Genomic DNA, 26,380 nt, shown 5'->3' on the forward strand with positions numbered 1-26,380 from the left:
AATTAAACACAATTTGAATTTACAACGCATGCATTGCAGTCTTTAAGTCAAACCAAAAGTGTACAATACTCCTCAGTGGAATAAATGCTTCACCCTTGAAAAATCTCAAATTATTTTCTCCACAACACAGTGCAAATTTCGCCCAATTTCACCCAATATACTCCTTTCCATTTTTGCTCTCGATTCACTCCTAAAAATAGCGTCTGTCCTAATTTGGAATACATGGAAATGGAGGCGCCTGGTGAAGAGAGCTTTTAGTATTCCAAGTGCGGGAAAATTGGAGACAAAAACTGCCTCTTTCAGCATCATGCTCTATTCTTGGAACAGAGCCAAGGAAAATTCATTAAAATGGTCATAATTTTCAATGTGTATGCCATTGAAGCTTTTTGCCCAAGCACTTGCGAATAAACTTATTATTTCAATGCATCTCTCGGGGCTTCTTTTGGTCTTGCATACAATTGCAATAATTTTGTTGATGTAGTGCACGTGAAATGGTGCAGTTTTGTTCTAGCCATAGAAGAAATTTTCGCACATTTCCGCCAAAGTAATTTTCACATTACTTATTCCTATAGTGAGCTTTCTAACACATTTTTCCCCATTTCCTCCCCAAAAGAGAATAGTAAAAGTTAGAGGATAGATAGGATCGTTTTGACTTCATTATACTCTCCTGGCTCATTTTCATTATCCTTGTGAGACCCTTGAAGCTTTTTGGGTGGTAAAATTCAGAGAGATAGTCCTGTGTTTATTGTAATAACTATGTGGCTATAGAATTCTTCGCATGGTACCGCTCTTGAGCAGAGGGAGATATCGAGGAATGTTCGTGATGGGCACAAGTTCTGAGGGCTTTGTCTTGTCAAAATAGTGTGATATTTGCCATTGTGGCATTTGTAAAAAGACTGGCAAGGGGAAGGATAGATAAGTCATTTGACTGCACAAAGACAATTTTCATCTCATACACTTCATTCATATTTCATTTTCTCCTAAAGAATATAAAACCAAGTTACATGAATATAGATGATGTCGGATGGAATGATATGAGGAAAAAAGCTGAAGAATATAATGCCATGATACATTTTCCAAAAGGGGCGGGAGGGCAAATAAATGGGTGAGGAAAAAGCTCTACCAACAGATAAAGCTCTTCATGGTTGAGACTTTTCTGAGAATGAGATATGCACATATTATGCATGTGGCAAAATGCTATTGAGGGGTGGAATATACCTCCCCATTCTATCGCAAGAAAAAACCTCCACCAACTATACAAAAGACGAGAAAATTCCTTTATGTCTGGAATTTTCAGGAGAAAATACAATCGTCACTTATACCCAAAGGCACTGAGAGATTGTTATAGAGTTCCTCATGCACCCAAACACTCTGAATTTATCATCGTGGCTCCTTTTTTTTATGTACACAATAAATTTTTAAGTTTCTCAGATTGTACCACACTCACAATTGTTGCACATACATCATCCGACGTTATAGCAAAATTCGCGGAAATGGAAAGAGATTCAAAAATCAGATATTATAGTTTGGCGATGGAATTATTTATTTAGGATTTTTATTGAAAAAAAAGAGAAAAAGAGAGAGATGAAAGCTCCTTGACTGCACATGCACATGCCACAAAGAATAACTTTGTTGGGAGAACGATACTTGTGCCAAGAGAAATAGCTCAATTCCAAACTGTTTGAAATTTATTTGAGCAATTTCAGGGAAAATTTATTAGCAGCTTTTGATGGGGATTTTTGCAGTAAATTCTGTAAGATTTGTGCAGTAAATTTGTGAGTCATTTTAGCATAGGATTTTTTACATGCAAATACCCTTTTTTACTGTGGTTTTTTGAATAAAAATTTAGGATCAAATTTTTGTTGGAAATGCAGCAATAAAATTGCATAAAAGCACAAAACAACATTAAGGTCTAGGTTGTGAAAATTCGTGTAGGTTATAAGAAATAAATCGTGAACAGTTCAAACGATATATAAATTTCAGTAGTCTTATAAAAAAGCTTTTATTCAAACCTATAAATAGCCAAATCTAACATTAGAAATCAAAAAGGAGTAAGTAAATTATTATATTTGAGGTTACGTATAAAAAAGACCTTCAATTCAGTTTCTTCAAATATTCAAAACAATTTAAGCACAAGTTTATCTATTTTGATCTATTTAAGTGTTTTTTTTTTAACGGAAAATTTTTAAATAAAGCATAAAAATTAAGAAATAAAGTTAGTTTAGATTTGAGGTTATGTTCAATGCCATTATGTAACTTTACATCTTTCAGAGTTTCCTAGTGTAATCGAAGAAAAATTTCACTACTTTAAGACCTTATATTTCTGTAAATTGCGTAATAAAAATACATCAAGAAAGAAAAGTTTCAAAAACATTGAGGTTATGTTTGAATATATTTGTGCCACTCTAGCTACTCAAATACTTTACCCCTTTAACGACGAGACAGTTTTCGCTTATCGAAAATCAGCAATAAAAATAAAACCGATAAATAAAATCAGTAAAAGGTCTTACATCTAACCTTAGGAAATCCAACAAAGTCTGATTTGCTGTATTTTTTGTCTTTTTGAACAATAGGGACAAAAATAGCCCAAAAATTTAAGTAATTTTTCTGACAATACTAATGAAGGATAATTTTCACTATAATGAAAAATATTATGTTTGAGTATTGTAGTATCATTTTCCGAAACGATTTTGTTTTGAAAAAATTGGAAGTATAAAAAATAATTAAAATACATTTTCAATAAGAGAATTTAAAAATTCGTCATTTTTGAGCTTAAAAATTTGCTATATAACAAAAAGCTGGACACTTGTAAAAAATATCTTAGATTCCTTTAAACTTCTACTTTGCAATTACGTACAAACATAAAAACAAAATAACTTTAATTAGTCAGGAAAAATTATTTTCTTTATGGAATACCGATGTTCCAATCGTCCTTAAAGGGTTAATTGTTCCTTAAGAAAAAAGCTTTGTATATTCAAAAAGATTTTGTGATTATAAATTTTCAATTACAAGGCATTATTGCAAATTTTTATATCTCTATTTTTAAAGAAACAGGGCCTGAAATATGAAGAACTTATCGCATTTGAGGTTATGTTCAAAATTTGTTGTCAAGGAGTGGAATTTTGGTCTTCTCTACTTTCACAGGCGATGACTGACCTTCGGAAAGCAATTATTACGAAAGTACTGATTTTTATAAATGTAACCAAGAATTGTTCTCCCAAAATTTTGATGCCCTGAAGAAAGTCGCCACCAAAGGTCTTCCTAAAGGTCTCAAAATCCTAAATAGCGAGCAATTCTATTGCTTTTCATAATTTATAGATCTGTTATGTTTAATAATTCAATTCTAAGTTAAACTTTTCCAAAAAAGCATGATTGATAAAAAATTATAGTTAATCCACATGGCTAAGTTTTAGGTCTGAAGCCCGTAATTGGACCGAAACGACTTCTAGTAATCTTTGAACTAGTAGTTTCTAAAAATACTTACAATTTTCTAAAAATTATTACGTTAAAATTAATAATTAGAGGTTATGTTCAGAATACTTTTGTATAACCTCAAATATGAAAAAAGCAACCTCAAATTTGAAGCAAAGGTGCGTTTGAGGTTATTTTAGGAATATTTTATTTCCTTTCTGTGGTTTAAAACTTCAATCAGGTTAATATAATAAAAATTGAATTAAAGATATAAAACCTTTATTTATATGAGGTTATGGTTGTAATGTGTTTCTGAATCTATAAACTGGAAGGCTTTTACATCAACTTGGTAAAATCTCTATTCGTCTTCAAATTCTTACAATTTTTCTAACTAAATTTCTAAGCAATATCTCCAACTTTCTAATTTTAATTTCTTTTTCCAATTTTTTAATATTTCTTTTTTTTTTTTAATTTATTCATGGGCCATTAAGCATCTACTGATCTCTGATCTTAGAGGTGAATGCTGAGACGGATCTATGGTCCAGTGAGGAAAACAGTTAGTGGAGGGTTCCGTATTCTTACGAACTATGAAGTGGAACTTCGTTATGAGGAGACAGATATTATGGGAACCATTATAGCGATTATAGCACGCAAAATCAGCTAACTGGGACACATCCAGCGAATGTCAGCTGAAATGATAACAAAAAGCGACTAAACAATGAGCCTGAAGGGACAAGGATCAGAGAACACCCCAGAGAACATTGAAAAGAAGTAGTGGAAAATGTTCTTAAACAGCTGGGGGCACTGCGGGGTGCTAGTAGGAGATGGCGGTAATGCCCAAACCTTTCCATTTGACCTCAAAGTGGTAAAAATTGAGCCTTAGGAAGCCCATGTCTAGAATAAATTAACATTTTCTACTTGTTAAGCGACTAAGAATTCAAAGTGCGTCAAAAGTTGCTGGCTGAGAAGAAGGGTAATTCAAACAGTGGATGGAAATTAATCAAAAACCTGGCTAGCAGACACTTTATTTACCCTTTTGTAAGCTCGCATGTGTAGAGACCAACATAATCCTCACGTTGATCCAGAGTCAAACTACAGTCTGAGCATACAGTGTTGAGCTAATTTATACAATAATATATTTTGCTTACTTCCGTTGAGTCGTTTTATACTCCCTTATCGCACTAATCCCATCTAAGTGTTACATAATTCGCAATAAACAGGGTTGGGGAGGTTGAAAAACTTTCTCCGTGGAAAACAATATTGCCCCCGATGGGAGCTTTCATGATGGAAAAATTTTGTGTATTAAGCATTTTTTGTTCAGAGAGAGAGAGAGAGAGAGAGAAAGTAACCTTCAAATGATGTCAGTATAAGAAGGAAAACATAAAAGAAGACGTAAGTATGTTAGAAGGTGTTGTTGTAAAATTTATTATGATATCCCCACTAAATTTCTTGTCTGCAAAAGTGTATTATAAAATTTTATCATAATAATAAGGAGCTGCAATCTCAAGTGGATAATCGCAATTTGCAGCACTTTCTTATTATAATTCTCATGGTGTTTCTGCTGTGTGGATGAATTTCCCAAATGGTACTTTCAAAGTGAGGTGCTCTCTCTTTGAGTATCTCCACCACGTTCCATTTGTCCACCCCATTTTCCATCCCAACTTTCTTGTTCCACTCCCAACCCGAAAATAGTGCACATCCAGCACAGAGTTAGATCCAAAGCTCCATATATTGATCCTAAAATTCCCCACCATCCAATACCTCCCCCAACGATATTTTCCGATAAACGACCAATGCAACGTTACATAGTTCCTGGGCTAAATACCATACTATCGTAGTGTCCCAAAAACTCTCCCCAACCCCAGGATCATCCACATCCGACAATCTCTAGGATATGCATCTCTCAACTAAACCACCTCTTCTCCCCAAAATGCACACTGTATGTGCTTGCGTCAATTAAACATTTACTCGCTAAACGTATTTCGTGTCGAAATCCAAACTGCCACTTCGCCTACATTTTCAAACTCTCTGCACATTTTCTGCCCTTATGGAAAGCTCTCAAATGTGAGCTTGAGAGGCTATGTCGACATTTGCAAAAGTGCCCCCCTCGTACATATATTTACCCTCTTTGAATTTATGTCACCGCAAATTCTCCTAATGTTCAACTTTACTCGGTTACACTTGAGCAGAATTGAAGGATAATAGTCGCGAAAATTTCGTAGAATGAAGATTCGGATTTATTGAAATCATTGTGAGTAAATAAATTTATAAAAATAATTGCCATTAAAAAGACGTGCAATTATCATTAAGACGGCGGTAGACGTTCAAAGTGATTTTAAATATTTTATGAAAAGCCCCAGATTTAACTAAAGTTACTTACAAAGTAATTCAATATATACCCAAGCAGCAATATATGGTAGTTTTCACATATCTATGTAGTAATCGCAATCAATTTACAATAAAAAAATACGTTAGGAATTTTCTTAAGAGGTTACGTAGGTTGAGAATACTAGAGAACCGTGGATGTGGAATAATAACTTATCGATACGTGTGTCCTTCCTTTCGTGAGTAAAACGGTCTTCAGACTACAGGTTTAGGCTAGTTACCGAAGGTCTCAATATCCTAAATAGCGTGCAATTGTATTGCTTTTTGGGAACCTAATAGGTCATTTATCTTTAATATTATCCTTTCCCAAATTCCCCAATAATCATTTCCCAATTTTCTCCAAAAAGTCGTGATTAATATGGAATTAAAGCAGTTAAGCCATATGGCTAAATCTTAAGTCTGAAGCACGTATTGTAGCACGAATGCTACAATGCTACACAAATGCTAGGCAAGAGAGGCCAATGGATGCTACCCCTATCACCGCTTGAAAAAGGCGAAAGAAGAAAGCCAATGCAATAGGTTGAATAGGGGGAACTCGGGTGCCACCAAACAGGGTACCACCAAACACTGCTATTTTTTAAATAGGTATTACACTATAGGGGATGGGACCAAAAATTTCTTGGTAAATCCAGTCAAAATCTCATCTTTCAAAAGTGTTTGTGTGTACCCCAGTTTCCCCTAATTAGAAATAAAAAGAAAAAAAGCAAATCTTTTACTAGACTTTCTCTCAGAATATCGTTTCTCCTTCTCTCAATTGTTATCAAGAATTTGGGGTAAGGGTGTTCTTTTTAAGAAGTATCGTTCTTGTAGAGCGCACTATATATCGGCTATATCCCACTAATCGAAACTCTTTATTCCATTGACACGCTCAACCAATTGTTTGGTAAAAAAGTGGTAATAGAATGTCATACCTTTAACTTTAAGACGTTAAAATTTGAGTAAAAAAAACTAAATGTACTTTGGCTGAACTGAAAATAGTGATTTATTTAGTGCAAAATAATTTAAGATACGCAAAATCACAGTTTGCGTAATTATTGAAGTATGGTCAGGTTTTGCTGCTTGGGGTATTTTATCTCTGAATACTTGAGAATAGATGTGCAAGCTTTGTAAGCTTAGTGAGAGGGAAATAAAGCTAGAAGGCACATTAAAATCTAAAATCTAATCACACTTCAACTCAATCTCGGGGGATTTTGGAGGAAGTAGGAGATATTCTTCCTCATGGATTATATATCCCATAAATTTCGTGGTCATAATTCTCAAAATGTCACATCGTTTTTCCATTGAGATTTATCCCTTATCCCAAGAAGAATAATTCACATGGTTAGAAGATGTGATTTTTCCCCTGAATTGAGTAAATAATTGAAAATTTTGCCAAGTGAGTACTTTAAATGTAATTCCTTGAGAATTTGTCGAGAGAGTAGCAAGTGACAAGAATAATTTCTTGCACACAAGAAGATAATCTTATTCACGCCACCTCCATTGGGGATCATCTTGAGTTTCAGCTGCTGCAGCAAAGCACAGCATGAAAGCACAATTTGTTGTCGTATGATAAAAGGACACAAACAATCGTACATCAAGCACATGGGGGATAAAATTCAAAGTACGAGGAACAAAATCTACCATGGAGAGGAGGGATATTTGCATGCACTGTACAGGACCACAGAGTCTTGTTTGGTCGAGAATGGGGATTTCTGATATACCATGTAAAATTCCTTGAGCCATTGTTCACCATTATTGCACTCCTTGCGCTACTCCACCGCCACAGAAAAGCTTGGGTGGAATTTCGGTTATACAACATTTACAGGAATTAGCATTTTGGAGAAAATCTTAGCTGTGCATACGAGAAATGTTTGCATCAACAGCAGCTATCATCTATAATGAATTGCCAAAAACTACATCCCCAAAGTGTTCTTGGGAGAAAATGAATTTTATAATGGAATTTTTATATAAATTTCAGGGAAAAGAAGATCTTTATGGCCACTCCATACAAATTCACTAATCAATTAAAAAGCAATTAATCATGGTGCGATGAATTTGAATTTTTATACACTTAGCACAAGAGTCTGGCGGAGCTTTTAGTAGAAGTGGGTGGCTGAAAAGCTCTGATAAGCACAAGGGGGTGGTGGTTCAATCTCAAACCATTCTTTAGGATATTAACAGAGAAATTTGTGAATGGTACGGGAAGAGGGAAAGCACTCAATATATCTTGAGACGGTTTTTTATTCTATATTACTTATAGCATTCTACCAAAGGAAATTCAATCCCCTTGCCACTTTTCCCCATGAATTCTTCAATTTCCAAAAGTTTGTAAGTTTAACGTTGTTTATGGCTATAATATGCACATAAAATCATCTCGTTTTCCCACCCAAAACATTCTCAACTTTTTTTTTTCTCTTACTTTCAAAATACCTTCATTAATTCAATTGATCTCCTTTTTCCTAGCTACGTCGACAAAGTTGAAGATATGGCATAAAGAAGTTCATGTAACAATGAATAAAGTTTTCCCTTCGATAATACGTTTAATAATGCTTCTTTCTCAAAATAATAATTTTAACAGGCGGCTCTATGCCGAATGGTCTGGAAGCTTTTCTGTCTCTCTAGGACTTTTGTCCCTATCTTGTGTGTTGTTTTCTAACAAATATTATTGACGCTGTAATGGACAATCTCTGTCAAAAGTGTCAAAGTTTTCTACAAACGAAAGGAATCCCTCCTCTCTGTTGAATAAAACTTTGTGTTCAATAAATGAACTTTTATTCCATGAGACACGGTTATTCACATCCCAAGCATCTCCTTTATATAATGATTGAATCTCCTCCACCGAGAGAGAGAGAGTGGAAAACTTCAACATAAAAGACACATTCTTGTATATTTTCCATCCTAAGCATTTTCCTGCCCATTTCTGCCACTCTCTGGGACCTTCCAGGGGGAAAATTTGATAAAAGTTTAGTGTATGAAAACGACGGTCGACAGGTGAAATGGGCGACAGGGTAAAAGGTATAATAGTGGGAAGGGAGAACAAGAGGAAATGTGGGTAAAGTCAAATATAAATGAATCCTATTTTACTGTATCACTATGTGGTATCAAATTAAAATTTTAATTCAGTATAAATTGCTGGGATTTCTAGATTTCAGGCGACAGGGAAAAATGGGAAAATTTTCCATCTGAAGGGAGATATCTCGTGTGAACAGAGTGTGATATCCCAAGGGATGTATGAAAGTGGTAGTATAGAGAACTCTTGGGATCCCTTCATTTTCCTCTATCATTTCAATTCAATGCATAATTTTTCCTGCTCTGATTTTCCTCAACAGTTACATTTACATTTTACACATTTTCCGACATTCACTTATTGAGCGGGAAACATTTTCTGAGCAAGGTGAACACAGTTTTATTAATGTTTGTACTATACTCTTTTGACCTACATAAATGATCTATTTTATTGTCAAAGAAAGAAGTCGATATCTGCTACAGTTTGATCTAAAAATCCTTACCAAATGGACGTAAATACAGATAAATACCGTAAAGTCATTTTCTTAAAACTTCAGAGTTCCAAATCTCGCAAAAATATTGTTTGTTAGGGGGAGAATATCAGTCTAGATTTAGAGAGTTAGCTGATTTTTTAATCTCTTTCAAATAGAATTAATTCAGATTTTTCAGAAACAGCTAACAGAATATTTTAAATTACTTAGCGGAAATCTTACAATAAAGAGAAGTCGATTGTATAGAGACAAACGAAAACAGCAATGTACTAAAAAAATAGTCAGGAAAAAGATTTCTCTTTTTAATTTTTCAATTAGAATAGTACCATAATGTAATGTTCATTTTTGATAACTTTCCTTATAAAAAGGCTCTAGTTAGGTATTATGCAGGGGGTGAACAAGTACAGCCAGCGAATGAATCGTGAGTGGAAGATCGGCAGATTGCGCTGATCAGTCTCCAAATGATCGCACGATCAGTCTCCAAATGATCGCACGATCAGTCTCCAATATCGCGCGATGAGTATTCAGGATCGCGCTTATTGCACGATCTGTCTCCAAAATCGTAAGGAAATGCATCAGATTTGCAAGCATGTTATTTATAAAATATTTCTACTTTCAAATAAACTAATAGGGGGTGTGGCCTAATTTTTGGTCGACGGGATTCTTCGAAAAAGCGAATCGGTATTAAGATCTCGATGTAGGCAAAAGTAACAACGAAAGCAAATCGTATTGGTACTGGTGACGGGTCATCCATATTCCGTCAGAATATCACTTTGAACGAATGGAATTTTGAAGTTGTCAATGACTTCAAATACCTGTGATTGGTACTGACGACGAATAAAGAAGTCGGAATAGAGATTAACGAGAGATTCGCGGCGGGAACTACAAGCTACTCTGTACTCTCATCGGTAATTTGATCAAGGAACGTCTCTTGATCAACAAAGCCCAAAATATACAGAACCATAGGACGGGCCTTTACATAGGTAAACCTATAAGAACAATAGGTGAATTTCGAATAAGGATGAACCAAAAACTGGAAGACCTTCAAAATTTTATCTGGATATGTTTGAAATTGTAGTTCAAAATTGAAGAGAAACATATGGCACAGATATGTGATCGATCGATATACAGGAAAACTTTGCGTGACACTGTAATTTCGTTATACAAAAGTATAAGTTAAATATTTTTAGACATTGTTATAACCGTAAGCTACCGTTAGATTCTTAGGTTGGAAGGATTGAGAGAAAATGGGCTCTCTTAAGGCAACTAGCTACCATATCTTTCAGCATCCAGACCTAGCCAGATTCCCCCAAGAGACTTAAGTTTATACGTTCTGCTGTTGCCCTGGGCCTTGGAATATGCATTTTATCCACTTTATCAGAAGCAGGACATGGAGTCCGACGCATCCTCTTCCTCGCTCCAACCAAGACTAACTTACCCTCCATACGAACACGCCCCCTTCGGTGCCGTTCTATCGAAAGGAAAGTGCTCGTGAAATTCAAAATATGACCGTTACAAAACTTATAGAAGAACTGGCTTCTACACTTCTTTGACGTTCTAGACCGGACTGACTCTCTCGGCTGGCCAATTTATTAGGTACAGCGACAAAGACTCATGAAGGCGATTACTCCGCAGTGGCTTGGAAGCGGTCTAGGAACGAATTTGAATATTAACGTTTTTAACAGGCAGTATTTCTGCAAACGTATACAGTTCATTGGGAATAGGTTTACATTTAAAAATGTCAAAGAACAATTTGAAAACACTAAAACAATTTTTACAACTTTGTTCTTAGTTTTTTCTTCATTTTATGCCTATGTCGCTCTTCAGACTAATAGTTTAGCTCAGTTTACGAAGGAATCAAAATCGTAAAAAACAACCAATTTTATTGTTTTTATTTAGAATCTAAATGGTTTACCCTTTGTTTCCGGTCCTAAGCTATTTCTTTCAAAAAACTTGATTGATAAGAATTCAGAGAAGTTAAGCCATATGGATAAGGCTGGCTTCAGACCTAAGGTTTAGCCTAGTTCCCGATGGTCTAGAAATTCAAAATAGCAACCAATTTTATTGGCTTTTTTTAATTTAAAGGATCACCTGCCCATGTTGTCCAATATTTAGGTAAAGTACCCTGTAGTCGGCCGGTTTCTCAACTCGGCCAGTGCGACTGTTTATTCAATTTACTTAGATTTGTTATAATATGGTCTTACCGATTTAACATTATAAGGTGTATTATATTATATATAACGTAAATCAGTGAAAATTTCATAGAAATTGACTATAAAACGTTAAAAAATTGGTTAAATAATTCAACTGGCCGAGTTGAGGAACTGGCCGACTAGAGGGTACTTTACCTTAAGTGATAATTTTCCAAAACATCTTGATTGATAAGAAATTATAAAATTCAAGCCATATGGCTAAGCCTTAGGTCTGAAACCCATATAAGTCTCAGGTATGTAGTTTGTGTAATATGTACATGTACACTGTACACCTGACTTGAGAACAATCTCTCCCTTGGAGCCATTCATCTATTTTTCGACATTATCCCCAAAACTCTTATTGAAAATTCCTCTTCCAAAATACAATAACCATCATCGTTTCACTTCCGAATCTCGACAAGTACATAAATTTCCCATTAAATTTGACTTTTGCAGCAAAAATTTTCCCATTTCGCAACATAATGATGAAAGCTCATCGGAGCATGTAGCTTTTTGCGTATTTGGTCGAGAAGAAAAGCCCATTAACACGGCTAAAGATTAACTTTCGAACTAATTCCATTATGCTGATCTCTCTCGTCACTTGCTGTTTTCCACCTCGCAGGTGTTATTTATTCGTATTTGCATACCCATGCGGATTAGCAAATGGATTATTATTTTATTAAATAGAAATGCCTCGGGAGCTCTTCCTGCAGATAAAAAAAAGATGTCTTTCGGGATATTTTTTCTTCCTATTTTAAATGTCTCATATTCTTGATATTCCCTCACCTTTTGTCCTCGACTTTTTTTTTCATTTGAATGAGGATAAAAGACGATCCTCTTTGAGTATAACTCAAAAGACATCCAGAGATGTGTCCCAAAAGAGGGTTCAAGTGGTGTAAAATTGTGATTTAATTTAACATTCTCAATTGAATAATTTTAGAAGAGGGGTATTATTGCTGTTTTCACTTTCTTTTTTTTCTGTCTGCCTTCTCTTGTGCCATTCTTTCGTCTCTAATTCAATTTTTATTGTAACAAGGAAGGGCGCTGTATTAAATTCTTATTAAATTTATGCGTGAAAAATTTCATTACAACCTCCTTCTTTTGTTGAATAAGGAAGGAAAAGAGCGAATTTCAGGTCATATTTTTGCCTAGATGATATGAAATATGAAACATTGTCTGTTTCATGCCAAATACACAAAAGTCTTCCGTACCTTGAAGCATTTCCACATACGCTCTCTTCCTTGGCAAAGTGACAATGGCACAATCCCTTCCACATATGCTCCAAAACATATACCCACCAAAGTCTCCAGTGGGTGATCTAAAAAAACTACGTAAACCTCCTTCGAAAAAAAACCCAGGGCTTTCGAAGAATGGCAAAAAAAAGTTGCGGAGCAAAAGCTGACAGTGCTCTGGGGTGTCCTCAATTCAACTTCCTAGTCTTATTGTTGGGGTAGAGAAAAAAAAATGTAGAGAAAATCCCACCGGAGGAAAATTCATGGGGAAGAATGGGGAGGAAACCATATTTTATGGCAACTGCCAAAAAAATATTTCACAATATTTAAACAGTCCCCTTGAATCAAACACGTTCAATGCTAGAGCATATTTCCACTTTTTTCCGGAAATTACATTGAGATATGTGGTGCCAGTCACAAGAAATCTTATCAATCAATTTTGCCACACATTTTTGTTTACCTTCCGTGTTCCCCTCACGTGGATGGATGATTTGGAAAGGACAAGGGGGCGGACTTGAAGCTTCAGAGTTGAAAAATTCCAGTTGAGAATTCGTCAGAGAATTTGAATAGTTTTAACTAGGGACGTAGACCATATGACTGAAAGCTTAGGGTTGCCAGAGTCATAGTAAATTGAAAATGAAACCTGATATTTCAAAACAAAAAGATTGAATCTTTATAGCTAATAGCTTTTCAGTTAGAATATTTGAAGAAGTTCACTCTTTTACAATGATCATAACGACCATTATTTGAATGTCATGCAAGGAATTAAGAGAACAGTCTGAGTTTGACCATGAAATGCGGAACGTGAAGCTTCGAGTTCTGGGCTCCTGATAGAGAGTAATGAGTTTATACAGAACCCGGAAATATTCATATATTCACTTAAAAAACTTGGTCATACAAAAATTTTAGGGTTACCAGATTGATAGAGGTTTCGGAAAAGTTCTGACATGTCAATATTATGCTCTAGGCAAACTTACGGCTTAAGCCGAAAAATTATTTAGTGGGAAACTGATGCGATTGTAGTCTAGTCGTTATTTTGATCACAATTACGTTAAGCCGTCTCTTGGTTTAAATCATTCGTATGTACAGCACATTAGACTAACTAGAAGGGTATTTTTTTAGGAAAAATTTGCATAATTTACTGAAGAGGAGTAGAGTATCCGATCTAAAATTCAGGGTTACAACAGTGATTATAGATTACTAAAAACTCTGACGTTTCAAAACTGTAGGATCTCTATAAATAAAAGCTTGTCAGTTAACAATTTGGCAGATAAAAATTTGGGGTTACCAGAGAAGTTAAAAATATGCCAGTCAGCTTTGAAAAATTTTAATCAATAGCAATTAGAATTACATTAGTTTCCAGGGAATCGATTATTTACTTCAGAGTCTAAGGTTGCCTGAATGTTTCAGGAGAGGCTGTAACGTTACAGAAGTAAGTTCTTTTATTAATATTTAACTGTTATTATTTAAAAATTCCCAATGCGTTCCCCTCTTTGGAACGGAACCGAAAAACTAAGTTCATGGACAGTAAAGTCAGTCTAGTTCGTTAGATCGAGGAGACGGGAGTAGGGAACTCTGTGATCTGGGCCCTGAGGAGTGGATAATTTTTCATAGCAAGGTCTAGGACAAGAATATTTTGAAAGTTAATACTTCAATGACAAATTTTGTAGATACAGCTGCATGTCCTTTTTACTCTAAACTTTTTCAATTAAAAGTTTTACTCACAGAACTTCATAATTTACTTACGACTTTAGGGTTGCCAGAGTGGTCAGTGAAAAGTCATATAATACTTAAAAACTTAATATTCAAGTAAGAAACCGTAGAAAAGTCAGCGGCATCTTTTAAATGAAATATTTTCTACTAATATTATAGTTTTGATAAGACGAGTCAATCAGTTTATTGGTAGTACAGGGTTACCAGATTGGATTAAAAGGTAGTCAAGGAATTAAAAAATTGAAAAAATTAAAATTAAATAAAACTAAACAAATAAATCTATCACACCTTCTGCAGTTAATGATGAACAGTCGAATGTTAAAGCCTTTATTATAAGTTTAGGGTTACCCGATTAATATTCAAGGATCTCGTAAGTTTCAAAAATGATTGAAATACTGAATTTATTATACAGAAAAAGCTTCAGCTCTATAGGTAATACCTCATTTTATTTTATTTACTACAATCCATTGCCCGGTGTAAACTTTAGGGGTTGTAAGAATTTTTTAGATATATGACTCATATCTGTGCAACCATTTGTCATAAAGATAAAAAGATTCAGTGGAGGAGGAGATGAATTTACAAGGCAATGGGAATTTTTTAAATTATGCACATAATTTCAAAGTCTCAAAAAGTTCATTCATTTATTTATTTTATTGTTACAACTCGGAAGAGTCTTTGCAAATCTCGTCCCCTTGTTTCATTTCACCAGGGTTGAATGGTTTTGAGCACTTTTTGAGATATCTTGTTGATTTTTTTGTAACTTCCGCGATTGGAAGAAAAATAAAACGCGGTTTGTAAAACAGAAACGAAAATACCGTTGAATCAATCCCAATAACGGGTTTCAAAATCAAACTTAAAAAGGCTCTAGATAGTATATTTTTCAACCGAATGGTATTATGTCTGGGCTTGTTGGAAAGGCCTTGGAATTTATGACAAATTTGTACTGATTCCAATCGGTTAGAATCCGGTAAGAAACCTGTTCATAACCAATAACTAATTTTTATCCGAAAATTGATTTTATAACTCTCAAGCTATTTTGGGAGATGTTTTGAGTAATTTATGAATCTTTTGAAAACCGGTTAACCATAAATGATGCGAAAGTACTTTTGAGGTATTGCATCTAAATTACAAGTTCGAGCACTTTGCGAAGCTTGCAATGCTTTCTTATTACTTTAAAATTGTGTGTATTTTGAAGTAAGTAATATTCGACGAAATTTTTAATTAAAAAATCTTTAAAGGGATTTATGTTAAATTTGACATTATAACATACTTTTCTTTTTAATTTATTCTTTATTTTCTGTAAAAACTGTTGATTTAAAGACTCAGTTGTAATGATTCTACCCGTATTTAGAGGTATTTCCATCAAAAACTTCAGCATTAGCAACTCTTTTTCCAACATTACGTACAAAAAGCTCTCCAGGGATTTGCCCTTGTCTTTACCCATCACTTCAAGCAGAGCTTTAATGCTACATTCTCCAAAAAATAAAGGCAATTTGTGGAATTAGAACGAAAGTATTCTTGTACGTATCGGTGAATTGGAAGCTCATGAATTTTACGAGGCAACATTGAGGTTAATTTTGAAGAAAAAGCATTTACAAGATACCCCTAAAAAAAACATCTCGCTCAAATTAATTGCACATTATACCATCTCTGTAAAATTAAATATTCATGGAGCAAAATGCGGCATTTTGCGACAATGTTTGAGTGGGGGCAGGGGGTGAGATCCATTGGGGTAAAATTTCATTTACACTTTTTACGACATGAAGAATCATCATCATTTTGTACTTATGAATACCTTTTTTTTGTATATGTACAACCAACCGCCCTTTTGAGGAGTCGATATATTTCCTGCTCTAAATATTGCCAATGAAGATGAAGCCTTGGCACAGGGAAAAGTTCCTCTTTTACGATGGAGAAAATAAGCTCATTTGCGAATTTACGGCACTTTTTGCCAGTGTCACATAAAAGAACGAACTAAGGAGATACTTTTATTCAATCATACAATCTTTATGCTTTTTCTCTTTTTTTTCTCCTCATATTTTATACCACGGAAAAGACCATCGCCCATAAAAAAAGACGAAACTTCCAAGCGGACGAGTTATGCTTTTGCCAAGAGAGTGCATTTTTAAAATTCAACTCGCCAGAGCTCATAATTTTTCCACAGTGTTTTTTTTCGCAAGAGTTTAGGATGTGTGTTAAAATTGAAATTAATATGGAAAAGCTACATTAAAAAAAGGGAAGGCAGAGTGCCACAAAAGACATCAAGTCCTCTGGTAAAATATTACTCAGAAGCATCGTAAGTTAATATCCATAATACTAAAATTAACTGCAATACTCAGTTTTCTATTTATAGACCTTTTACCTCAACACATCCCTCTTTCATTCAACAATGCCAAAGTCCTACCACTTTCTATGCAAATAAGTACATAAAACTTGTATTTAATCAATAAAGTGTTCACGCTATTTCAAATGGCGTGTTTTGCCCCACAATAAACGACTAGAGGATTGGTTGGTTTTAGAGTTAATGGACGGTGCTAACTAACTATATGTTGCAAGTATAAACATAAAATAGTTGATGGGTGTTTTGTGCACCCAAAGTTTATATACAAAGAAATTACACATGATTTATTTTTTAATTTTTCCATAATGTTGAGCACTTTCATTGATTAATGATAGAATAATTAGATTTTATTAAACTTACTATTTGTTTTAATTATTTTTTCAATGCTTAACCAAAAGGCGTGTGGTGTAGTTTCTTGTTCTCTGGATTACTTCTTTAAGCTAGATTCTATGAATTATGTAAATTTGAGGGAAAATTTAAGTCGAAAAGAAGTGAATAAGTTAATATTATTACACTGAGAAAAAAAGGGGGTGCGATTAACTTTCTTCTTCGTAACTTTAACACTTTTTAGGTGTAAAAATCTATCAATATTTTTTAATGTTAATTTTACACCTTTTTAAGGGTTAAATTAACATGAAAAAGGGTAACTTTAACCCCTAATACACCTAAAAAGGGTAATATTTACACCGATTTTGGATCAATACTGCAGGGTAAAATTAACATTTCCGGAATGTTATTTTAAATTTTTCGGATTTCTCTTAGTGTACTCCTTATTATTTATTTTAAGGTACCGGGTAATTTTATCTATTTTTTATATTATTCAGTTAATAAATTTTATTCAGTCTCTTCAATGTTTTGGTCCGGGCTGGACTCGACTTGAAATTCAGATAGACGAACTAAAGGACACACCACCCAAGAGCCGAACGGTTTTGGATTCACCATAATAAACCCCAAGTAAAAAGAAGTACATTTGCTTTCAGTTTAAAAAGGGTTGGCAAAGCATTCCAGGTTTTAGGAAGTACTCGAACTCGTGACTTAGGCCGGCTTCAGACCTGAGATTAAAGCTAGTTCCTCACTAAGATGGCTTTGTTGGTGACTGAGGATAAGCCAGACACCTTTTCAGACCTAAATTGAGACTTAGTGCCTAGATTTTGATCATACTAGCGGGCTGTATAATGATATTTTCCGAAAACATAAACAAAGTGCGTTCTCAAACCTTTATGCACAAAATTATTTCTCTCTCTCATGATATCTACACACTAGAAGCAATTTTCGTCAAAAATTGTCTTTTTAAAAAATTCTGATGTTTCTGCCTAGGGGAAATTTTCCTTAAAAAGGTATTTTTTAAATAATTTTTTTTACAGTGTGTAGAGGCCATTACGGGGAAAATGTCATTCTGTGCTTTTTTTGTAACTCAGTTTTTCGTTCAAAACATCATAAAACACTACCCAACACTACCTGAATATGCGTATAATTCTTTTTCTATCTCTGTAACGACTGATATGTTTCACTGTATCATTGAAAGGGTGCGTCATAGTCGATAAGCCACTTATAAAACCCTAAATCTTCGTTTTAACGAGGACTTAGCTAAGTCTCCAAATTTTTGGGCTAAGTCACAGCCCGGTATTTTCAGACTATTACTTATGCGCTAAGTCTAAACCATACGTCTTTAGTCTGAAGCCCGTATTTGATGCTATACCTCAGAAGTATTTACTTTTGTATCATTTACCGTTTACCGGTTCTCACCGATTTAAACAGATTCATAAATCTTTTCACAAAATAATTTTAAGAGTAATAGAATTTATCTTCGGACAAGTTTCTTATTGGTTCATAACCGGTTCATTACCGATTTACAACCGACTTTAACTTATTAAATCACTCAAAACATTGACCGAAATACCTTAGGAGTAATCTAACTGAATTTCGGATAAAATATGGCTCAAGTTTGTCAGGAATTCTAAGACCTTTCCATCGAGCCCAAACATGATACCATTTGGTTATAAATTAGTTCATTTCCGATTCATAACCGAATGTAATCCACTCAGGCTTTTTATGAATTCCAAGACCTTTTCAACGAACGCAAAAATTATACAATTCGGTAAAGAAATACGCTCTCTAGAGCCTTTTTAACCTTTGAATGGTTCCATGTTAATGGTTCTAGGGTCGACTTATTGAGGGGTCCGCCGAATATCCTAAGTCTGTATCTCTAACCATTTATGCCCTAGACACACTAACGACTTAAGCCGAGAGACGACTTAGTGGAAAATTATGGAAATGTAGTTTAACCATTATTTCGAATATAATAACGCTAATCCGTCTCTCGGCTAATCCTCAGGTATGTCGATGCCCTTAGGCTCTGGGCGTGGTAACGGCCGGATGGAGTGACAGACGGACTAACTCATAAGTTATCTCTCTCAATAAGTTATCGACATTGATAACATTTTATGAACAAATTAGTACCTATGTAAAGCTAAGCAAGTATAACCTTATTTTCATACAATCTTAGAGAAACCTTCCCAAGTAGCAAAATTTTACTATAGGTCATGAAAACATTAATTGCACGAGTTTAGAAGAAACTTCAGTTCTGAAGAACAGATCTTAAGAGTTTTTGTGCACAGAGTGAGGCCACAAGCAGAACGAGTGATACCCAATATCCAAATTTTACTCAAGTAGAAACGAGAATAAATTCCTGCATACATTCAGCCTTGAACTGGGGACTTTTCGCTGTCTAGGCGAATGCTCTAACCATAATGTAATGGGGGCATCTGCTCTGACTGTCTTTGCCACTGATTTTAACCACTTTTCATGCATACTTTAACTCATTTTTGACTCACTACGAGTCCAAGAAACGGTATAATGCGTACAATTGAATCAGCACGTTTTTTTTGCTAGTAAATTGCTAGTAGTCATAAGCTCTATCAATTCTCTTACCACGAAATTACGTTATTTTTCTCAAACGACTTACGTATTTTCTAGAGGTAAGATTTACGTAAGTAAAACGTAAGTTTAAGTTTTCTCTCAGCAGTATTCTACTATCATTACCACATTTTCCTGCTCGTGAATTCCACGTAGAATAGAAAGCTAGTGAAAAGTAAGAATGACTCTAAATTTACCATATTGCAATTTTATTCTAAAAATTAGCCTATCATAACATGGAGGTTATTCTCTTCATCGAATGTTTGAAGTACGAATATTGCCCAAACAATTACTATAATCATTTCTTTATGCTGACTTCAATTTGCTACTTGGGTTGTTCCTACCGGTTACGGACATTCATATAATACGATATTTTTTCTGGTATAATTTTCACGATTTTCACTTAATTTTCACTTTCAGAGTAATTCAGAAAATTGCAAAATTAAATAGAAATATGTATTTAAAAGTAATTAATTAGACTTCCATAAAAGTATTTTAGTTTGCCTTAGTTCTTTTATTATCCAGAGCTTTGAAGCACACAAAGCACTCAAACATTTGACCAATCACACAACTGGACGAAACTGTAACATTTTATTACTTGAAATATTTAATAATTTGTGGACGAAGTTTTAGTCTTTAGATTTTATGTGTAATTTCTTTTATTTTTAAAACAAGTAACAAGAAACCATATTTTTCACAGCAATTCAGGAGAAGAGTTTGAAGTTCTCTTAGTCATCAGGGAGAGTCATATCATTTGGAAAATGAATGTTTGGGTTTAGAGGCTACGTAAATGTGGTGAATAATTAAGTTAAACTTCATTGGTGTCATAAAACAATATTAAATGGTCCTGTCGAGGTGGGATTTGGCCAAAGGACTCTGTTTAATGATAATGTGCGTGTGTTTGCCTAAAGCTGTTACGTGCATAAATTCCCGATGAAAGCCCTTTCGATTGACTCGGCGCCTCCACTGGTCAATTTCCTATTCAACATAATCGTCTTGTTAGAAGCTCCTAATTGTCTTCGGGGGACACAGCAATTTGCCCTGTGAAACTCGGCTGGTGCTTAATTTGGGGGAAATCCCATGTTAAGAGCTTAGCGCTGAAATTGGGGTTGAAATACTTTTCCTCCTTTAACGTTCCCAAAATGTTTTGCTATCTTATGTTTTTGCCATTGAAATAACAAGAATAAAAAGTTTAATTTAAAGCCTCATACTATACTCGTTTCTCAGCTAAAGATCTTTTACACTTTTCCAACTGTATATAATATTATTACAACAAGTACGAGTTTCGCGAGAGTGCCAACAAAGTGAAACTTTATTATTTAGCACATTATTTCGTGGAGTTGAGAGTGGCGCGGTTTTAATTGTTACTTAGTGCTATAAGAAGTCTCACTCTGAATGCTAATTAAGCATCTCTTTGAATCATACATGCACTCCTTATTGCCACCCTCCTGCAATGAGTACAAATTAGCGGAAATAATATTTACAGCGAAATAAGTTTTCTTCTTCCATAACTTTCTGCAGTCCTTTTTTGCGCAGTGAAAACTCCGCCAGAAGCAGTAAAGTTTTCTTTTGCACAGAAACGACAACGTGAAGGAACATTGTTAAGGATGGTGGACAAATTGAGACAAAAGCTATGAAAGAAATATGGAAATGTCTTTTTGAGTCTCAGTAAAATTAGTAATTGTTTTAGCAAAGTGGAGTGAATTGCAAATTTTCTTTTAGTTATCTTGATTAATTTCAATTTGCAAGAAAATATAGAAAGACTTGTGGTTTACATTTAGAAATTTTAGGCATTTTTATTTTAAATATACTTTGTGATTATCTTAAAGGGGATTTTATTAAAATCAACGTAAAGCCGGTTTCAGACCTAAGATTTAGTCCGGTTCCCGTTGATCTAGAAATTCAAAATAGCAACCAATTTTATTGTTTTTTTTTTTAATTTAAAGGATAACTTGCCCATGTTGTCCAATCTTAAGTGATAATTTTCCAAAAAAGCTTGATTGATAAGAAATTAGAGAAATTAAACCACATGGCTAAGCCTTTGGTCTGAAGCCTGTATAAGAATGTGGTAAATTTTACGCTTTAATGACGTAAAATTAACGTTTTTCTTACGTCAAACTTTTGTTTTTTGTTTTTGTATTGTAAAATCTACAGAGTATGCAAAAACTAAAAATTTATGGAAATTTGAGAAATAAAAGAAGTGGCCGAAATTGGAAGCTGGTCGAAATTACAAGCTGGCCGAAATTTGGTACAGTTCCCCAAAGTTGAAGATTGTTACAAGGACTATAACACGGTACGGAAAAGAAAACTTTTCTTGGAAAACCGCCGTGTGGAATAAGTATCAAATTTAAATTTTCATAATATTGAAATTTTGAATATTTCAAAAGTAACAGACATTTTCTATTATTTAATTTCAAATGATATTCCTAAAGAAGTTGTCAAATAAATCATTTGTATGGGAATCCATGGAATATTTTCTTTGAATTTTCCATAGTACATTGGGAGGATTTTGCTTTCCGGTTTGGATGATAAAAGATCAATGTAAATGTATGTGACGTGCGAATGAAATATTCCACCTTACATGGACTTTGTGGACTCGTCTATGATGGTTGTCATTCAATTTATCTGTCAATATTGTATCAAATAATCAGATTTGGTGAGGAAAGCCCATGGAACTGGGGATTCCGGGGGTGAATCAAGAGTCAGAAGGGCAAAGATGGGAAATCACACTAACCTTATCTCTGATTTCTTGTCGCATCTTCTCACGCTCTTCCTCCATCTTCCGGTGCTTCTCCTTGCGTCGCTCCTCGGCTTCTCGGATGGCCTCCTGCCGCTCCCTCTCCTCCTCCTCAGCCTTCTCCTTGTCATCACCATCATCTCCGCCATCTCCACCCACTGCGCCTGCAAATATGGACCAAAAGGACCTTCCATGAGCCATGGACACCATAAACACAACGATTAATCAAAAGTTTTCACACCCAGATTCCAAAGGTTTGCCGTGTGGGAAAGTCAATAAATCTCCCTAAGAATTGTGCCACAGAACCATTGAAAAATTACATGAGATTTCAGTGTGATTTGGGAAACAAGATGGAATTCTGGACGGGCAATTCTTCATCAATTTCCACACCAGTGCCCATGAGTAACTGCTGAAGTGACAATAACATGCATTTCTTCACTTTATCAAGTTGATTTTTCTTTTTTTTCTTTAGCTGACAATCGCTTTTTTATTATAATGAATATTTAACAATTTTTTTTGGAAAGTTTCAGAGTTGTTTTTTTTTTGCGATTCACGAATTATAAACTTTCGTCACTGTATCAAATTTTATTGCAATAAATATTTTTGGCCTATAGGGTAAGTGTTCCAAATTTCAGCGCATGTAAGCACCAAAGTCATAAGTTTGAAATATTTTTAATACAAATCTACATTTTTTGTTATTTCTTTTTAGGAGGTATTACTTTGAACCTTGTAGATAATTTATCATCTATTATTTCTCCAAAATCATTCTTTAATACATTTTAAAACGAATAGAATTATAGACATTGCTTTGGGTAATATTTCGGCCACCCTGATTCTCGTATAGTTCCTTGCTCATTCGGAATTGTTCTAAGGTCTCTTTCTATGGTTCAAAGCGGCGACGATACTTTTTTTGCATCGTGCATCCTCTTGAAAATTAAAGATACTAAAAGTTTATAGAATCTGAGAAATAAATAAAGTGGCCGAAATTGTAAGCTGGCCGAAATTTGGTACAGATCCACTAATATATCAATAGTCTAGGCAGTAAAAATACCTAAATAAACTATTTCGGTTATTAAAGTGGAAAATTGTTTATAATTTAATGACATTTCATTTATTCGGAAAATGTATCTAGCTTTAAATATTAAAATCTTTAATTTCCCTTTTTAATAAAATACTGCTTAAAATTTGTAGTCAATTATGATTATAAATATTTAAATTTGTTTTAGTGAGTTATATTTAGGTAATTAAATAGTTATTGTAACTTTTTTACGACTTACTCTACGTTATCACACTGTAACGTTAAAATTTTAAGATGGCTTACATTAATTGTCGCTAAATCGCATTCTAAAAAGTGATTTGTGTCTTTGGAATCATTTAATATTAAGAATTTGATCTATTTATTTAATGAAAAACTTGATTTGCCCCGAAAAAATTGGTTTGAGATAGCTTAAAATATTAGAGGAAACTGGGGGACTACCAAACATGGGGCAGCACCAAACACTGATTTTTGTTTCTAAGCTATTTGGGCTATGACGAACATTTCTTCATGGGACGTGGACAAGAATCCCTATAGAATCTCTATAAATCTCATCCTCTGAAGTCTAATATCTAATTAAAAAATCGCAGTGCTCAATACTACTCTGTGCTAAGCAGTGCCCCAGTTTCCCCTAATATGTTCCACATTAAAAAAATCTAAATCACATTAATTCTGTTATGTTTCATTTAAATATTTCTTTGAGAGGTAAGTCTACTTTTTTAACAATAAATATTGATCAATTTCTGAATATACAATGATACGAGATTCAATGACACAAATTACCGTTCAGAATGTTTATTAGTGAAGATTAATATGAATTTATTTAAAATTTTCTTGTGCAACTGTAGTAACACATTTGAATACATATTTAAAAAATAATGACTTTCTTTAATATTTTATGAGAAAAAATATTAGAATAATAAATTATTTAAAAATTCGAGTGAAAATGTTTGCAAATAGATCCTATTTTGGTTTTGTGGTAATTCTTTTAACTCTTTTTATGTAAAGAAAGTCAAGATTTAATATTGAAAATACCCATGTAGCATTTTTGAGTAAGACTACCATCATACTGGATTCTAATAGGAGGCAATAAGTGGTCATTAGAGAGTCGTATTACGAATAATTGAGAGTAATATGTCAGTTTTCATTTGGTAAATTTCTCATAAGGTAAGTGAAGCCTGTATCGACTATGAAAGCTGCATCGTTACGTTATCTTGAAATGAAATGATGTTTTTTTTTTATTTTTCATCGCTCTTAACGAATTGTCTTTTGGAACACGTGTTCCATTAGTGACTAATACAAAACACTTTGCATAAAACAATTAATAAAAATCAGAGAATAATTTTCAAAATGTCATTTTATTTTGAGGTAACGACCGTACTTTCGTAGTCGATACAAACCTAATTTACCTTATTAGATTTAAAAAAGTTTAACTATTTAATGGGTCATTTTAGGAACTTCAAAAATTCTTTTACGTATCGTGATTTTCCTGTACGCTTTCCTAATTCAATCTAGAGTACAATATTTTATTGTAATCCCACACCAAAATGCCAAATAATCAAACAATATAATTCAAAGTACTTTTTGTGTTTTTTTTTTAAATCATAAATGAAAATTACTTTTGAGAAGTAATTTGTACCTTGTGTAATTGAGATTAAAGACAATAAATTAGTTAAAAAAAAACTCCTGTAGGTTTACGATCTTGTCTATAAAAGTCGCACTTGGAGTATTAATTAAGTTCTTTCAACTCTTTGTTGACTTAAAATGTAACTGAGACTATTAAAAGTTTTTAATTGGCATATGACAATAAAATATGGAAAATTTTACAAGGAAGTTTATGAATATGCTTGCACAAAGCCATATTTCGGTTATATAACTTCTGAAGTTACAACGTACGGCATTAATTGTATTTCAGAAAAATTTGGCTTAATAAAATGCTAAAAAAAATAGGTATATGCATTTTTTAATATTGGTTATAATTAAGCCATATTGTGGTTATTGCATTAGTGATTGTAACTCCATGACGTCCAAAATATAACTAATATAAAAATCGATTTAACTAGAGCACAATTTGTCAGACATTCTTTCAAGTCATCCAAAATCTCGCAAAAAAACATTGTTAAACCTACCCTTTTGCCTATCTCAATCTCTGAGCTGAGATAGCACAAAAACAAGCAATATACCCACCCTTCAAACTAATAACGACCATCCTATAGCAAAAGGGATTGTTAGTGGGAGGTTTCACCGTGCAAAATTCTCCCCTAAAAAATTCATTGAAAGTTGGAAACATCGAAATTGAGAGAACGGGTGAGAAGTTTCGTTGAATTTGCTAATGAAACGCGATAAAAGGGCGCGCAGATGAGACTTATCAGTGTTTGGTCATCGCGTCATTTCATGCAAATTAACTACAAGTGATCAAAGCTTTTTTGCCATCCAGTCCCCCTCAATTCACAAAAAGCTCGCCTTTTTTATTTGCACATGGAGAATGAGATTGATATCGTGAGATATTGCAAATTCCAATTCTACGAACATTTTGTAAATGTTGAAAGGTACTTTGAGTATCGTATTTTGTGGGTGAGGACACATTTTATCTATCGTATTTGTCCTTGGATAACCTAGGTGATATTTCTTGGTCAAAGATGGGAATCACACTGAGAATTAGATGAGCTTAGAAGGAGCTTTTGACAGATATCTCCAGTCTGAGATTTTGCGACAATTATCTTGTGGGAGAAAAGATGAAAAAAAATGTTTCTACTATTTCGTGAGGAGTTTCTTTTGGTCTTCTAAGGTATTCCTTTTGGAGCTTTAAGCTCTACTTAATCCACAAAACAATTTATCTAGCATGAAAACTCGTCTTACATTGGAGATGATGGAGAAGATCCCCTACTGTCGGAATGCATATTGAGCTGAGGATGAAGGAATCATGTAGAGGCAAGAAAAA

General features: G+C 34.0%; 1 protein-coding gene across 5 annotated transcripts in view; it reads right to left on the reverse strand.

Moving 5' to 3' along the window:
- The window catches only part of LOC129809642 (complexin), a 298,624-nt gene that overhangs the window by 47,592 nt on the left and 224,652 nt on the right, over positions 1 to 26,380 (reverse strand). For 4 of the 5 annotated variants that reach the window (XM_055859615.1, XM_055859614.1, XM_055859616.1 and 1 more), the window contains one exon: positions 22,401 to 22,567. In XM_055859615.1, coding sequence (XP_055715590.1) covers positions 22,401 to 22,567 — 167 coding nt within the window. Of the gene's footprint in view, positions 1 to 22,400; positions 22,591 to 26,380 lie in introns of all 5 variants that reach the window. The other variant, XM_055859618.1, reaches the window with a different exon arrangement.

The sequence above is a fragment of the Phlebotomus papatasi genome, chromosome 1, assembly GCF_024763615.1.
Source record: "Phlebotomus papatasi isolate M1 chromosome 1, Ppap_2.1, whole genome shotgun sequence".
NCBI classification, from domain to species: Eukaryota; Metazoa; Arthropoda; class Insecta; order Diptera; family Psychodidae; genus Phlebotomus; species Phlebotomus papatasi.